Source organism: Pristiophorus japonicus, chromosome 4, assembly GCF_044704955.1.
Source record: "Pristiophorus japonicus isolate sPriJap1 chromosome 4, sPriJap1.hap1, whole genome shotgun sequence".
NCBI classification, from domain to species: Eukaryota; Metazoa; Chordata; class Chondrichthyes; family Pristiophoridae; genus Pristiophorus; species Pristiophorus japonicus.
This window is the reverse complement of record NC_091980.1, coordinates 27,124,883-27,140,446: the sequence shown is the minus strand read 5'-3', so window position 1 is coordinate 27,140,446 and position 15,564 is coordinate 27,124,883. Positions and strand designations below refer to the sequence as shown.

At 43.2% G+C, this 15,564-nt stretch overlaps 1 protein-coding gene across 9 annotated transcripts in view; it reads right to left on the bottom strand.

Moving 5' to 3' along the window:
* LOC139262850 (prolyl 4-hydroxylase subunit alpha-2-like) overlaps nt 1-15,564 on the bottom strand; it is a 156,956-nt gene that overhangs the window by 60,665 nt on the left and 80,727 nt on the right. For all 9 annotated transcript variants that reach the window (XM_070878045.1, XM_070878049.1, XM_070878048.1 and 6 more), the window contains 4 exons: nt 14,595-14,746; nt 11,244-11,381; nt 6,033-6,272; nt 1,291-1,487 (listed from right to left, as the gene is read on the bottom strand). In XM_070878045.1, coding sequence (XP_070734146.1) covers nt 1,291-1,487; nt 6,033-6,272; nt 11,244-11,381; nt 14,595-14,746 — 727 coding nt within the window. The remainder of the gene's footprint in view (nt 1-1,290; nt 1,488-6,032; nt 6,273-11,243; nt 11,382-14,594; nt 14,747-15,564) is intronic.

Sequence of the window (15,564 nt, the reverse complement as noted above, 5' to 3'; positions counted from 1 at the left end):
GTGGAAAGGTAATGAATGAAATCCCTTTAAAATAAAAAGTGGCTTCAACACATTCTCCCTCCTCAAATGATGTGCTCGCTGGATTATCTTGAGATAGCCCTGGTCGAGGGCAACAATTGGGGAAACTGATTTTTCCTGCTTCTATGCTGAAAAATTCTACAGCACAAGGTGGTTTTGTAGAATACAATCATAGAATGATACAGCACAGAAGTCGGCCTTTCAGCCCATCGTGCCTGTACCAGCTCTTTGAAAGAGCTATCCAATTAGTCCACTGCCCTGCTCTTTCTCCATAGCCATGCAAATGTTTGCACTTCAAGTATTTATCCAATTCCCTTTTGAGTGTTATTATTGAATCTGCTTCCACCGACCTTTTAGGCAATGCATTCCAGATCAAAAAAAAACTCACTGCATAAAAAATATCTCCTCATCTGACCTCTGGTTCTTTAGCCAATTATCTTAAATCCATGTCATCTGGTTACCAACCCTTCGGCCACTTAATTTTGTCATTTAATTGGAAAATAGGCAAACAGCCCTGAAGATGGCACAGGCAGTTAGCCTTGTCCTCCCGACCCTTCAAAACTACACTATGCACCCATGAACTTGCAGTCCATTCCTCCAACACCTATATTTAGGACATTTATTAAGATAGTAAAAGCAATGGGCCGAACACCGATCCCTGTGGGACACCACTGGTAGCCTGCCTGCAAACAGATCCAGTCACCAATAACAACATTCTGTCCAGGGGAAGGAAGCCAGTTCTTAATCCATTGCAGCAACTTCCCATCGAACCCACAAGATTCTGCTTTGTAGAGTAAATGATTTCAAGGTACCTTATCAAAGGCTTTCTGAAGTCCAAGTAGACAATGTCTGCTGGAATACCCTCATGTACTAACCTGGGAACTTTCTCAAAACATTCTACCAAATTAGTAGGACACGGCCTTCTTTTTCAGAAGCTGTGCTAAATGTCCCTAATGACTTCTTCTTTATCTAATTGATAATAAAGAGCATCTTACCCATAACTGACATCAGATGAAGAGGCCTATAGTTCTCTGGATCTGACTTGTCACCCTTTATAAAAATCAGAATTACATGAACATCCTTCCAATCCAAGGGAACCAGGCCAGACTGTTAAAGATATGGGCAAAGAGCTTGCAAAGCCCTTGTCCAGTCTCTTTCATCACCCACGGGTGGAAGCCAATTGCAACCAGAAAATGGATTCTAATGTGGCATTCTAATCTTTTCCGTTTTGCACATTCTTATCATTTTGACTTCCCTCTTTTGTGTTCTTACCATTTTAATTCCTTCCCCTCTACACAGAGCTTCGTAGGAGTCCCGTTCATGGAGATAGCTGTCTTGTCGTGCATAGACCCTCTCCTTTGACTGAGATTGAGAGAATTCTTCATCTGTTGTTTGATCGTCTTGCCTCTCTTCACTCAGCAAATTCTTAAAGTAACGGAGGTTATTCTTTGCCCTTGAATGTGCTGGATCTAAATATGGAGTAAGATCTTAAATAGTAAGATCTTAACTTATAATGGAAAATATATATTTTTTAACTGCATTGTTCATGAAATAGCTTGAAAAGCAAACACAGATGGTGACAGTCACCCCCGGAGTACGTGCAGTACTAATCATTAAAACGGTGTCCTTGCGAGGTTACAGACATGAGCAAGAACTTAAATTATGAGGAAAGTTACCAAAGTTGGACTTTTTTTCTTTGGCAAAAAAAGCATTCCTTTTGCATCCAAATAGTATTTGGGCTGTGTTCAGTTCTATTCGCAACTCCTCAGATAATGAAGCAGTCCGTGTCCGCATGCAGCAAGACCCGGATAATATCCAGGCTTGGGCCGATAGGTGGCAAGTAACATTCATTCCGTACAAGTGCCACGCAATTACCATCTCTAACAAGACAGTTGAGAGGGAGGGAGGCGATAGTGGGCCGATCAGGAGGAAAGGGAGGTGATCGGAGAGGGGTCATGAAGTGGCCGTCAACATTCTTCAGGACTGCTGTGGAGCAGGAGGAGCAGGAGTACTCTTTCTGGCTCCATATTCAGAAAAGTATTTTTAAAAAGCTTACCTTTTTGAGCGGCCTCCAGCAGTTCTGTTAAGGCCCGCCGGTTAGGCCACATGTAGACTTTGTTATACTGAATGCAGCAAGTCCAGTGCCAACTGTGTTTAGGGCAGCCCCATTTCAGGAAGGAGTGCTGAAGTAGGCATTAGGCCCTTTATTTGTATATGCAAAGGGTCTAATGGCTGCTTCAGGCATGGGCCCTGAACGCCCATATTTCAGCCTTTAACAATATGGTGGACGGCACATAGAAACATAGAAACATAGAAAATAGGTGCAGGAGTAGGCCATTCGGCCCTTCTAGCCTGCACCGCCATTCAATGAGTTCATGGCTGAACATGCAACTTCAGTACCCCATTCCTGCTTTTTCACCATACCCCTTGATTCCCGTAGTAGTAAGGACTTCATCTAACTCCTTTTTGAATATATTTAGTGAATTGGCCTCAACAACTTTCTGTGGTAGAGAATTCCACAGGTTCACCACTCTCTGGGTGAAGAAATTCCTCCTCATCTCGGTCCTAAATGGCTTACCCCTTATCCTTAGACTGTGTCCCCTGGTTCTGGACTTCCCAACATTGGGAACATTCTTCCTGCATCTAACCTGTCTAACCCCGTCAGAATTTTAAACGTCCCCTCTCATTCTTCTGAACTCCAGTGAATACAAGCCCAATTGATCCAGTCTTTCTTGATAGATCAGTCCCGCCATCCCGGGAATCAGTCTGGTGAACCTTCGCTGCACTCCCTCAATAGCAAGAATGTCCTTCCTCAGGTTAGGAGACCAAAACTGTACACAATACTCCAGGTGTGGCCTCACCAAGGCCCTGTACAACTGTAGCAACACCTCCCTGCCCCTGTACTCAAATCCTCTCGCTATGAAGGCTAACATGCCATTTGCTTTCTTAACCGCCTGCTGTACCTGCATGCCAACCTTCAATGACTGATGTACCATGACACCCAGGTCTCGTTGCACCTCCCCTTTTCCTAATCTGTCACCATTCAGATAATAGTCTGTCTCTCTGTTTTTACCACTAAAGTGGATAACCTCACATTTATCCACATTATGCTTCATCTGCCACGCATTTGCCCACTCACCTAACCTATCCAAGTCACTCTGCAGCCTCATAGCATCCTCCTCGCAGCTCACACTGCCACCCAACTTAGTGTCATCCGCAAATTTGGAGATACTACATTTAATCCCCTCGTCTAAATCATTAATGTACAATGTAAACAGCTGGGGCCCCAGCACAGAACCTTGCGGTACCCCACTAGTCACTGCCTGCCATTCTGAAAAGTACCCATTTACTCCTACTCTTTGCTTCCTGTCTGACAACCAGTTCTCAAACCATGTCAGCACACTACTCCCAATCCCATGTGCTTTAACTTTGCACATTAATCTCTTGTGTGGGACCTTGTCAAAAGCCTTCTGTGCGCAATGAGCATGCACATACACTGCCCACTATAGTGGACGCTTAGGCACCCGTTTTACATTTGTAAAATAGACGGGATATCATTGACTTTCGAGCTCATTACATTTAAAATAATGAAGTAAATATGACAAGGGTGGTCTTTACACAGGAAATGGGAGCCCTGGCAGGCATAATATTCCCAGAATTCTCAGCAGGTGATTACCATGGCAACCCAGGTGGCCTAAATAAGCGGCTCAGAATATTTTCTAAACAGATGAATAAGAAACTACTAAAAACACATTAGCACTCATTAAAAGGAGAAGAAGAAAGGCAGCAATGTGATGAAAGGAATTTTTCACCATTAATGCTTACAATCACTTTAAAATGCTGTTTTTTTACCCCGTTCACAGCTGTTGGTCGACAATTAAAAGACTGTCTACAAAGCACAGTGAAGTTAACAGGAACAGTCCTTAGCTGAGACTTGGGAGTATAAACTGTACATTTAAACAAGACATAAACATTCTGGACTATTTCCAAGTTGGACACGCTTCCCTCACAGATGCTTCCTTTCAAAATGTTATACAAATAGAAGTTCAGCATCACATTATAGTTCTTGGACAGATATACAACCGCAATGATTTAATAATAATGGATAAAAGAATATACACACTGCCTTTGCCTAGATTAGATATCCTGCACACACTTGTATCAGAAAATTTCTGTTGTATAGCAAAATTCTAGTTAAATCCTGCAAACCCTTAACACAAGAAAACAGGGGCTTTAATAAGCAGTGGCGTGAATGATTTCAAAAGATAGGTAGGACTAAAGAAGTCTTTTGGCTTAGTTCATCTCATCCTTTCAGAATACTCAACCATCATCTAGTTGGCCTGGCCTCAAACACACTTCCTGGCAACCATTCAGTCTCTGTTTCAAGAAATTCCTCCTCACCTCTGTTCTAAACTTGCCCTTTACAAACCTAAACCTTATTATCTCAGGGTTCCAGTCCTGCTGCCTTGGCATATCTAATCGTATTATTTCAGGTTTATAGAGTCAGTGACGATGTGCAGCTGTTTGGCATCTGTGTTAAGAGTTCCATTTGAACTGCATATAAATAAGAACATTAGAAATTCTACAAACAGGAAAAGGACATTGCTAACTCATTTTTGGCTTGCATTGTTTGGTATCTTATCCCTTGGTTGAAATGTTAAGCCTGGTGGATGTCAACATTTGAGATATCCTTTCCAGCCCTCCTTATTGGAACATTGGAACAACAATGGGCCATTTAGCCCTTCAAACCTGCTCTGCCATTCATTCGGTAAGTTGCTGATCTGTACCTCAACTATATTTACCTGCCTTAGCTCCATTTCCTTTAATACCCTAACAAAAATCGATCAATCTCAGTCTTGAAAGTGTCAATTGATCCAGCATCCTAGAGGGCCAAAATTGGCCTCTGTTTTCAGGCCCATTACCGCCTTCAAGAGGCAGTAACGGTGTGGTAAGGTCTTATCGACTGGGGACAGGCAGAGGGTGCGATGCATCCACTTTCTTGAACGACTGGTGGCGGTTTGATATAACTGAATGGCTGGCTAGACCACTCCAGAGGGCAGCAAAGAGTCAAGGGGGTAAAAATTGAATAAATGCGGTCTTAAGGCGCTAATATCGCCGGAGCGCTTATTTTAGCGCCGGAGGTTTTTGGTGCTGGCAGTAGCAAGATTGATTGTCAGCGTCCGAAGAGTGGAGTGGAGTGGAGCGCGAAGGGAAACTTCCGCACTTCTCTTAGGGCGCTAAGCCAGTAGCGCTACCGGAGTTCTGACACTAAAAAAACAGCAGCATAGCGCTCTGAGAGAAGGATCGCTGCAAATCAAAATAAATTAAAATAAATTACAAAGTACCTATTTTAAACATCAAGTACCCCAAGTAAATTTATTTCATAGGAAATAAAATGAAGTGAAATCACTAAAACATACCTGGTTCACTAATCCCTTTCATTAGCGCCCCAGGACAACTCCACATGCCAGCATTCTTTTTCTCTCTCTCTCTCTATAGAGACATTAGCGGCGGGTGCTAAGGCAGGCGAAAACATTGAAATTGGCTTCCGCGGCGCTACCGGGCATTACACATTCCCTGACACTAATTATTAGCGCTGCCACTAATCCCCAATCATGGCGAGCGGCGCTAATATCGCTATGCTGATGTGTAACGTCCCTCGCGAGTGGCGCTAAGCTATTCAGTTTATAGTGCAAGTACTTTAGTGTGGGACCGGAGGCACATAAAGGCCGGACCGGGTAAGGACAGTAGATTTCCTTCCCCCCCAAAAAAAAATAATGATCCATGTTGGATTTTGATGACAATTCGACAGCTTCATGGCCACTTTTACTGATACCAGCTATTTATTTCCCAGATTTTATTTTATATTGAATTCTAATTATCAAACTGTCATGGTAGGATTGGAACTCAGGTTCACTGCACTGTCAGTCTGAGGCCGCTGGATTACGAGTGCAGTAACAGGACTGTGACGCTGCCGTCTCCCTGCTCGTGTGCTAGTTATTCTGCATTCTTACCCACGGCAATTAGAAGCTTTGTCAGTTCAATAGCACGTCTGAGGTCGCCCATCTGGTACACGGAGTAGCTGAGGTAGTCCAGGGCTTCGGCCTTCGTCACAACGCCGGGATCCTCTTCTTCCAGCTGCTTGATGGTCTGCTGCATCCACAGTACAGTGTGGTAGTAATCACCATCGTTGTAAGCTATCTTGCCCAGCTCAAAGCAGTCCTCAACCGTGAGAGAGGCGGCGTACTGCACACCTGCAAGAGAATGTTGGCAAGTGTACAGACCAATGACAACAACAACTTGCATTTATATAGAGACTTTTAACATAGTAAAATGTCCCAAGGCGCTTCACAAGAGCGTTACCAAACAAAAATTGACACTGTAATGTATGCACTTGTGAGGAGGCTCACATGTTTGTAGAGCTGTTGCCTTGTGAGTGGCTTAGCCAGTCATGTGATGTTCACAAGACTCACGAAAACCCCAGCCAGTTGGGGTTCAGGGGATCCACGATGAGGTATGCAATTGTGAGCCTAGTGGATGACCTGGTAATGTGTAATGGGATTGTTAAACCTTTATTAATAAACCGACTAGTTCTTAATAGCAATGTGTTGCTGTGAATTCTTAAGCAAAGAACCCATGAAGCAAACACATTATAGACACCGAGTCATGCAAGGAGATAGTAGGACAGCTGATTAAAAGCTTGGTCAAAGAGGTAGGTTTTATGGAGCATCTTAAAGGAGGTAGAAAGAGGTAAAGAGGTAGAGAGGTTTAGGAAGGAAATTCCAGAGCTTAGGACCTTGGCAGTGGAAGGCACAGCTGTCAATGGTGGGGCGATTAAAATCGGAGTTGCGCAAGAAGCTAGAATTTGAAGAGCGCAGAGATCTCGGAGGATTGTAGGGCTCGAAGAGGGTACAGAGATAAGCATAGATAGACTAGCACCAAATAGATCAACAAAACATCACAATGTCAAGTGACTGCCATTTCTGATTAATCATCAAAGCATACTAGAAGCTACACTGGAAGCTAAGGCATTTTAATAAGCTAGTGCTCAGATTTAGCTCCTACGCTCCCCCAAGACAACAAAAGAAATTGACAAACAATAAAGACTTTTGGTTTTATTTTACAAGCAAAGAAATTTTCAATTAAAACTTAACTATTTAAATCAGCTGGGTTCACAACAGCATAACTGGTGTGCAATTTAGTTTCATTCAGCTACTTTTATCTCTCCATTGGTTATCAGCAAATAACCTAGGAAATATTTCAAAGATATTCTTGAAATTGAGGAAATGTAGGTGAGATTTCTTCCAAGAAAGTCACAGCCCAAAAAGATAATAGGGACGAGTATCCTGATCTTTGCCCCGGGAAACAAGCATTTCCCCAGGAACAAAGTTCAGAAAAAGGGTCAAATGTGTTTGGCCCGGATTTTGTGTTGCCCTGGGATTTTGGGAGGGTTCCCTGGTGATGGGAGTAGGGTGGGGGGTAGGATGTGGATCTGAGCCTGAAGGTACACCACTCCTGTGTGAGGGCAAATGGCAGTGGAAAGAAAATTGGCCCCAGCACACCGGTAAAAAATTGGCATTAGGTTCATCTCATTAGCTTCAAGAGAGAGGAAAGATTTTATCAGATAGAAGCTTGTTGGGTGTGTGCTGGGCTCCACTAATTTGTATTTTGAATTAAATACGGAGCCTGTCTCCCTTCTAACAAAAATGGGGTTTTCTTTACTAGAATATTCTAACTTACAATACAAGTTAAAGTCTATCAAATATACTGAACTGCTGACTTCAGCTGTTACTGAGGGCAAGAACACAAACAGGTCTCAACCTAGTATTCTGAGTCATTTATATTTCCTTCCTCCCAAAACGGCATAATACACGATCTCCTCGTGTACGATCATGTACGATCTCCTGTTCAAGGAGTTTAGCAACCGGCCACATGCAAAAATGACTGTCACCCCTGCCCACACAACAGCAGTTGCTGTAGTCCAAATTAATCCATTGTATGTGTGAGAAATATAATCAAATGCTGTAAAAAATCTTGTACCCCATGCCATATTAGGACCGAAATTTTAATTTGAAGGTGGGTGGCTTCGGCAGGAGATTGGAAGTGTCGGAGGGTGTCCGATCACTGGTGAGGTAGGGACACTGAATCCAGCAGCTAAGTGGAAAGGCACATATCTCCTGGATCTAGCAGTCATAAGAATATAAGAATTAGGAACAGGAGTAGGCCATCTAGCCCCTCGAGCCTGCTCCGCCATTCAACAAGATCATGGCTGATCTGGCCGTGGACTCAGCTCCACTTACCTGCCCGCACCCCATAACCCTTAATTCCCTTATTGGTTAAAAATCTATCTGTCTGTGATTTGAATACATTCAATGAGCTAGCCTCAACTGCTTCCTTGGGCAGAGAATTCCACAGATTCACAACCCTCTGGGAGAAGAAATTCCCTCTCAACTCGGTTTTAAATTGGCTCCCCCGTATTTTGAGGCTGTGTCCCCTAGTTCTAGTCTCCCCGACCAGTGGAAACAACCTCTCTGCCTCTATGTTGTCTATCCCTTTCATTATTTTAAATGTTTCTATAAGATCACCCCTCATCCTTCTGAACTCCAACGAGTAAAGACCCAGTCTACTCAATCTATCATCATAAGGTAACCCCCTCATCCCCGGAATCAGCCTAGTGAAACGTCTCTGGACCCCCTCCAAAGCAAGTATATCCTTCCTTAAGTAAGGTGACCAAAACTGCACGCAGTACTCCAGGTGCGGCCTCACCAATACCCTGTACAGGTGCAGCAGGACCTCCCTGCTTTTGTACTCCATCCCTCTCGCAATGAAGGCCAACATTCCATTCGCCTTCCTGATTACCTACTGCACCTGCAAACTAACTTTTTGGGTTTCATGCACAAGGACCCCCAGGTCCCTCTGCACCGCAGCATGTTGTAATTTCTCCCCATTCAAATAATATTCCCTTTTACTGTTTTTATTTCCAAGGTGGATGACCTCACATTTTCCGACATTGTATTCCATCTGCCAAATCTTAGCCCATTCGCTTAACCTATCTAAATCTCTTTTTAGCCTTTTTGAGTCCTCTACACAACCTGCTTTCCCACTAATCTTTGTGTCATCTGTAAATTTTGTTACACTACACTCTGTCCCCTCTTCCAGGTCATCTATGTATATTGTAAACAGTTGTGGTCCCAGCACCGATCCCTGTGGCACACCACTAACCACCGATTTCCAATCTGAAAAGGACCCATTTATCCCGACTCTCTGCTTTCTGTTAGTTAGCCAATTCTCTATCCATGCTAATACATTTCCTCTGACTCCGCATACCTCTAACTGCTGCAGTAACCTTTTGTGTGGCACCTTATCGAATGCCTTTTGGAAATCTAAATACAGATCCATCGGTACACCTCTATCCACCATGCTTGTTATATCCTCAAAGAATTCCAGTAAATTAGTTAAACATGATTTCCCCTTCATGAATCCATGTTGCGAATGCTTGATTGCACTATTCCTATCTAGATGTCCCGCTATTTCTTCCTTAATGATAGTTTCAAGCATTTTCCCCACTACAGATGTTAAACTAACCGGCCTCTAGTTACCTGCCTTTTGTCTGCCCCCTTTTTTAAACAGAGGCGTTACATTAGCTGCTTTCCAATCCGATGGTACCTCCCCAGAGTCCAGAGAATTTTGGTAGATTATAACGAATGCATCTGCTATAACTTCCGCCATCTCTTTTAATACCCTGGGATGCATGAGTCCCATTAGCCTGTCCAGCACTACCTCCCTAGTGATAGTGATTGTCTCAAGGTCCTCCCTTCCCACATTCCCGTGACCAGCAATTTTTGGCATGGTTTTTGTGTCTTCCACTGTGAAGACTGAAGCAAAATAATTGTTTAAGGTCTCAGCCATTTCCACATTTCACATTATTAAATTCCCCTTCTCATCTTCTAAGGGACCAACATTTACTTTAGTCACTCTTTTCCATTTTATATATCTGTAAAAGCTTTTACTATCTGTTTTTATGTTTTGCGCAAGTTTACTTTCATAATCTATCTTTCCTTTCTTTATTGCTTTCTTAGTCATTCTTTGCTGTCGTTTAAAATTTTCCCAATCTTCTCGTTTCCCACTAACCTTGGCCACCTTATACGCATTGGTTTTTAATTTGATACTTTCCTTTATTTCCTTGGTTATCCACGGCTGGTTATCCCTTCTCTTACCGCCCTTCTTTTTCACTGGAATATATTTTTGTTGAGCACTATGAAAGAGCTCCTTAAAAGTTCTCCACTGTTCTTCAATTGTGCCACCGTTTAGTCTGTGTTCCCAGTCTACTTTAGCCAACTCTGCCCTCATCCCACTGTCGTCACCTACCTTTAACTGGCAGATTTCCTGAGGCCTGGGAAACCCAGCCAGCCAGTGTTAAATTTGAAATAGTAGATTACCATGAGGCACGGAGCCTCATTATAATATTTAAATGGGCGACCTGCCTCCTGGGAGTGGATTGACTTCCCGCCCTTCGCCCTGCCGCTGTTAGGGTTGGGATTCAGATTTTTTAACTCTTTAACCTCCCACCCGACCCCACCTGTTTTTGGGGGTTAATAAGAGGTTGGTACAAATTAACTTGCCATCAAATTTTAATTCTCTCTCTCTCCAAGGAAACCTCTGATTTGTTGTCATTCTCTTCCCAACTGCCCAGCACTGCTGAGATAGGGAACTCACCAGTTTTGATTATTACACTAATGCATCCCAGTATCAAGTTGGACACTTCTTTACCAGCTTACTAGTACAATTTAAAAAAATTCATTCACAGGGTGTGGGCGTCTCTGACAAGGACAGCATTTATTGCCCATCCCTTTACAACTGAGTGGCTTGCTAGGCCATTTAAGAGGCAACCACATTTTTGAGGGTCTGGTTTCATACGACCAGGTAAGGATGGGTTTTTACAACAATCTGGTAGTTTCATATGGTCACCATTACTAATACAGGCATTTTAATTCCAGGTTTTTATTCAATTAGCTGAATTTAAATTCCCCAGCTGCCGAGGTGGGATTTGAACTCATATCCCCATTACTCATTAGTCCAGGCCTCTGGATCACCAGTCCAGTAACATAACCACTGCCTAATGAGAATTTCAAATGAAAGTCAAACAACTGCAATGATGCAACACAGTACAAGATGCTTTTTCCACATTTTATCAACAGTGACCAGTATCCCAATGTTCTCAGTACCTCGGAGCCTGCCCTTGGAAATACTTTCTGAATCCAGCCTGTAAGTGTCCTGCAAACGCATGAGGGCCTTCGCCGCTCCGCTCTCATCTTCATCTGTTGGGAAGTTCTGCCGTTGGATCGAGAGGTTAGCAATGAACCCTATCCGGGGATGGAAAAGAAATGCAATTGTGAGAAACTCTGAAAATAAAACTCAAATGGGTGAACAGTATGCTTCATGAAAGTCTTATTTAACAGTATACCGCCCAATTGCTTGTAAAAACAGAAAACGGAATGCAGGGCTGTCCAACAGCTTCGTGAACCACTTGATGAATATTGAGCCATACAAACCAAGGTGGCCCAAGAGCCAATCATCAGTCTGGGCTAAATTGACTGACTACAGCTATAGCACTATTGTTGGGCCAAGTTTTCCTGATCTAGAAATTAGGAAAAAAAATCAACCAGGCCTCTTGCTTCTCACTTTGAACCCCGATGAAAAGAGCATACGTGGACATTGGGTGAGATTGGCTTATCACGCCCGTCTGAAGTGCTTCAGCGCCACAACGGTTTTTCTCAGCCACATCACTTAATGCTGGGACGTTCTGATTAAAATTGGATAGTTGAGAGGTACGAGTACAATGTTATAGCAGCAAACTTTGTGCTTATGAAATTTGGAGGAAAAAGAAAACAACAGGATCGAAAAGATAAAGCAAAAGAATCGAGGGGAAATTAGATTTATTTTGCACTTTGTTAAGATCTGGAATGCACTACCTGAAAGAGTGGTGGAATAAGATTCCATAGGAACTTTCAAAAGGCAATGAGACATGTATTTGAAGAGGACACATTTTCAGAGCTATGGGGAAATGGAGCTATGGCGTACGAGACTTAATTGGACAGCTCTTTCAAAATAGGTGGCACTGGCGCGACAGACAGCCTTCTGTGCTGTAAGATTCTATGATCCTATATACCATTACCGAGATTTCCATCAAACGGCATCACCCAATGCCTGTGCATATATACAACACAATAAACAAAATAAATAAATAGCGGAACTATCCTGGAACACCAGCAGCACAGTACGAGATCAATCTGCTTTCTATCTCTGCCACTTTTGGAAATTAGTCAGAAATAGTGTAGTTAATGAAAAACAAAAATAATTCCAAACTGGATAATGCCTCACAGGAACCATGTTGCAGTAGTCTTGGAAGACTGTTCTCTTTTAAAACAAAAAGGGGTTGCAGAACTTCATAAATAAATATCCTAATGTGTAAACTAGCTCAGGTTAAGGATTTCTGGGGCTCAGTGTAACAGACCCAGGCCTTGGACAGCAACGTAAAGTTCGATGAAATTGGGTGCAGCCAGCCCCTGCATCATTCTGAGAGCACCTGTGCAATAGTATTTTTGCACAAGCACACCCTTGGCTGTGATGACTTGTAGCCTTCAATTGCCTATTACACTGCTACCACCAATCTATTCTAGACATAAGAACATAAGAACATAAGAATTAGGAACAGGAGTAGGCCATCTAGCCCCTCGAGCCTGCTCCGCCATTCAACAAGATCATGGCTGATCTGGCCGTGGACTAAGCTCCATTTACCCGCCCGCTCCCCATAACCCTTAATTCCCTTATTGGTTAAAACTTTGACCCAAACTTTGAAGAGATTATTCAGCTAAAATCTACAATACAAGCACAGAAGTATCTGTTAAACACATGATAATGTTTAATGGAGGAATACCCAATTAATAACAACATTACAGCCTCTGAAACACCCACAAGCCATGAATAGGTGGATCCACCCCCACTGGCCAGAATACCAATCAAATCTAACTGCACATCTCTGCAACGCAACTTGAACAATGGGGGGATCCATTATTTATTATTGAGTTTTTCAAATGTTAATGTTAGTTATACTCTTTTGAGCATTAGAAATCTTCTCAAAATCCTTCTCTTCAAATAAGCTTTCAGTCACCAGTTCCAATCTCTCTATCCGTGCTCTGTCATTATCTCTCTCCTTGTCTCGTTTCTGTTCTCTATCCCTATCTCCTTATTATTCTTCACCTTTAATTCAGGCTCCAATTGAATCCAAGGCTATATCGGATTAGCTGTTCATCTATTCTCTTCAAAGCACCCTGGGATGTTTTCTACACTAAAGTTGCTACATAAATGCACTTGTTAATGGGCTGGATCCTGAGGACTGTTACAGTTGGGTGTCAGATATTAAGTAAAATCCATCATTCGCTTGACATGTTTAGTGAACAGAACATTACAAAATATATACTTAAGTCCCAACTTTAACAGGAGGTGTAAGCACAGCAAGAGGGGATCATCAACTGTGGCTCAGTGGGTAGCACCCATGCTTCTGAGTCAGAAGGTTGTGGGTTCAAGTCCCACTCCAGGGACTTGAGCATAAAAATCGAGGCTGACGCAGAAGTGGAGCGCTGCACTTTTGGAGGTGCCATGTTTTGGTGAGACGTCTGCTCTCTCGAATGGATGTAAAAGACCCCGTGGCACTATTTCGAAGAGCAGGGAGAGTTCTCCTTGGTGTCCTTGGCCAATATTTATCAAGGGATATGGGGATAGTGCAGGAAAGTGGAGTTGATATAGATCAGTCATGATCTTGCTGAATGGCGGAGCAGGCTCGAATGGCCTACCCCTGTTCCTATTTCTTATGTACTTATGATAGCAGGGGGAAAATCGTCCGGCTCAGAGCAGAGTGAGACCTGGGAAATTTTAACTCTCAGGCCTCAATTAAAGGATTTTAATGGGACTCCCAACTGAATCGGGCGGGAATGATGAGGAGGCATGTGGCCAGGGACCTCAGGGACCGATCTCCGACATAGTATGTAAGTGGCAGGGGGTTCCTGGGGCGATCACATTCGGGGATAAGGGAGGTAAAGCTGAGGCGGTGAAGGATCAAGGCTTCCTTATGTGCCCTGGACGATCACTCCTGTTCCACCTGGCCTCCAAGGAAACCTTCAACAACAAAAAAATTGGTGTCAAAGTTACCCGGACCTTTTCTGGCCATGATCTTGCCTGAAGTCAAGTTTCACAGGTGACTCCATTACTGGACGCCGGAGTAAAAGTTCCTTCAGGGTCCAGATGATGTCATTGGACCCTAATATTTAAATATAGATGTCAATGAAAAGATGTGAAATGGGCTATTGACTCGTTACCACCCATTTTACACTAATGCACAAAGTCAAGATCTACCCCAGGGTGTATTAAACACCAGGTTGACTACACAATACCATACTCCCAATAGAAATGATAGCTCTCACTCTTCTCAAGGCAAGAATGCCAGCCGAGATATGACACCCATTGCTTTCCCCTTCAAACAGATGGAAATCCCAGTGGATAACCCTTCCATTACTTACCATCAGAAGTATGCTGCAGAACTAAATTCTCCAGTTTTAGCCAATCTGTGTTCAACCGTTTCATGAACTTGTATGCATTCACTGGATGGCCCAGATATCCTTCCGGGTCAGAGGTTGACGTGTGCGTCAGTTCATCCAGCTTTTCAGCCCAGCTATAAATGTGGCAGAAGGTACTGTTATTAGAATTTTCCTACATTACAACAGCGGCTACGCTTCAAAAGTACTTAATCGGCTGTAAAGCACTTTGGGAGGTCCTGAGATCATGAAAGGTGCTGTATAAATGCAAGTCTTTCTTTCTAGGATAGGAAATTTTAATTCCGGCAAAATTGTATTCTCCAAAAGATCACTTTTTTGTTTCTTGTTTCCAAATCCCTCCATGGCCTCACCTCTCCCTATCTATGTAATGACCTCCAGCCCCACAACGCCCCCCCCCACCCACCCACAGCGAGATGTCTGCACTCCTCTAATTCTGCCCCCTTGAGCATCCCTGATTATAATCGCTCAACCACTGGTGACCGTGCCTTCTGTTGCCTAGGCCCCAAGCTCTGGAAATCCCTCCCTAAACCTCTCCACCTCTCTTTCCTCATTCAAGACGCTCCTTAAAACCTACCTCATTGACCAAGCTTTTGTTCATCTGGCCTAATTTCTCCTTACGCTGCTCAGTGTCAAATTTATAATCTCATAATAGTCCTGTGAAGCACCTTCACTATGTTAAAGGCGCTATATAAATACAAGTTGTTGTTGTTAAATCCTAGCAGGGAGAGGAGTCCGCATTGCTTCAATGTGCTGGAGTAGCCATTCTTCATCGTAACTTTGAAAAGATGGGGGTTGTCCAATGCCTCCCCATTAATTGCACTGTAGCACTGACTGAATTATGTACAAGGGGCAGTGGATAGTGACACAGTTACAAGAAGGCATTGGTCTTATTTGCATCAAATGGGTGATTTCACTTCTGTTGTGGACTAGTGCA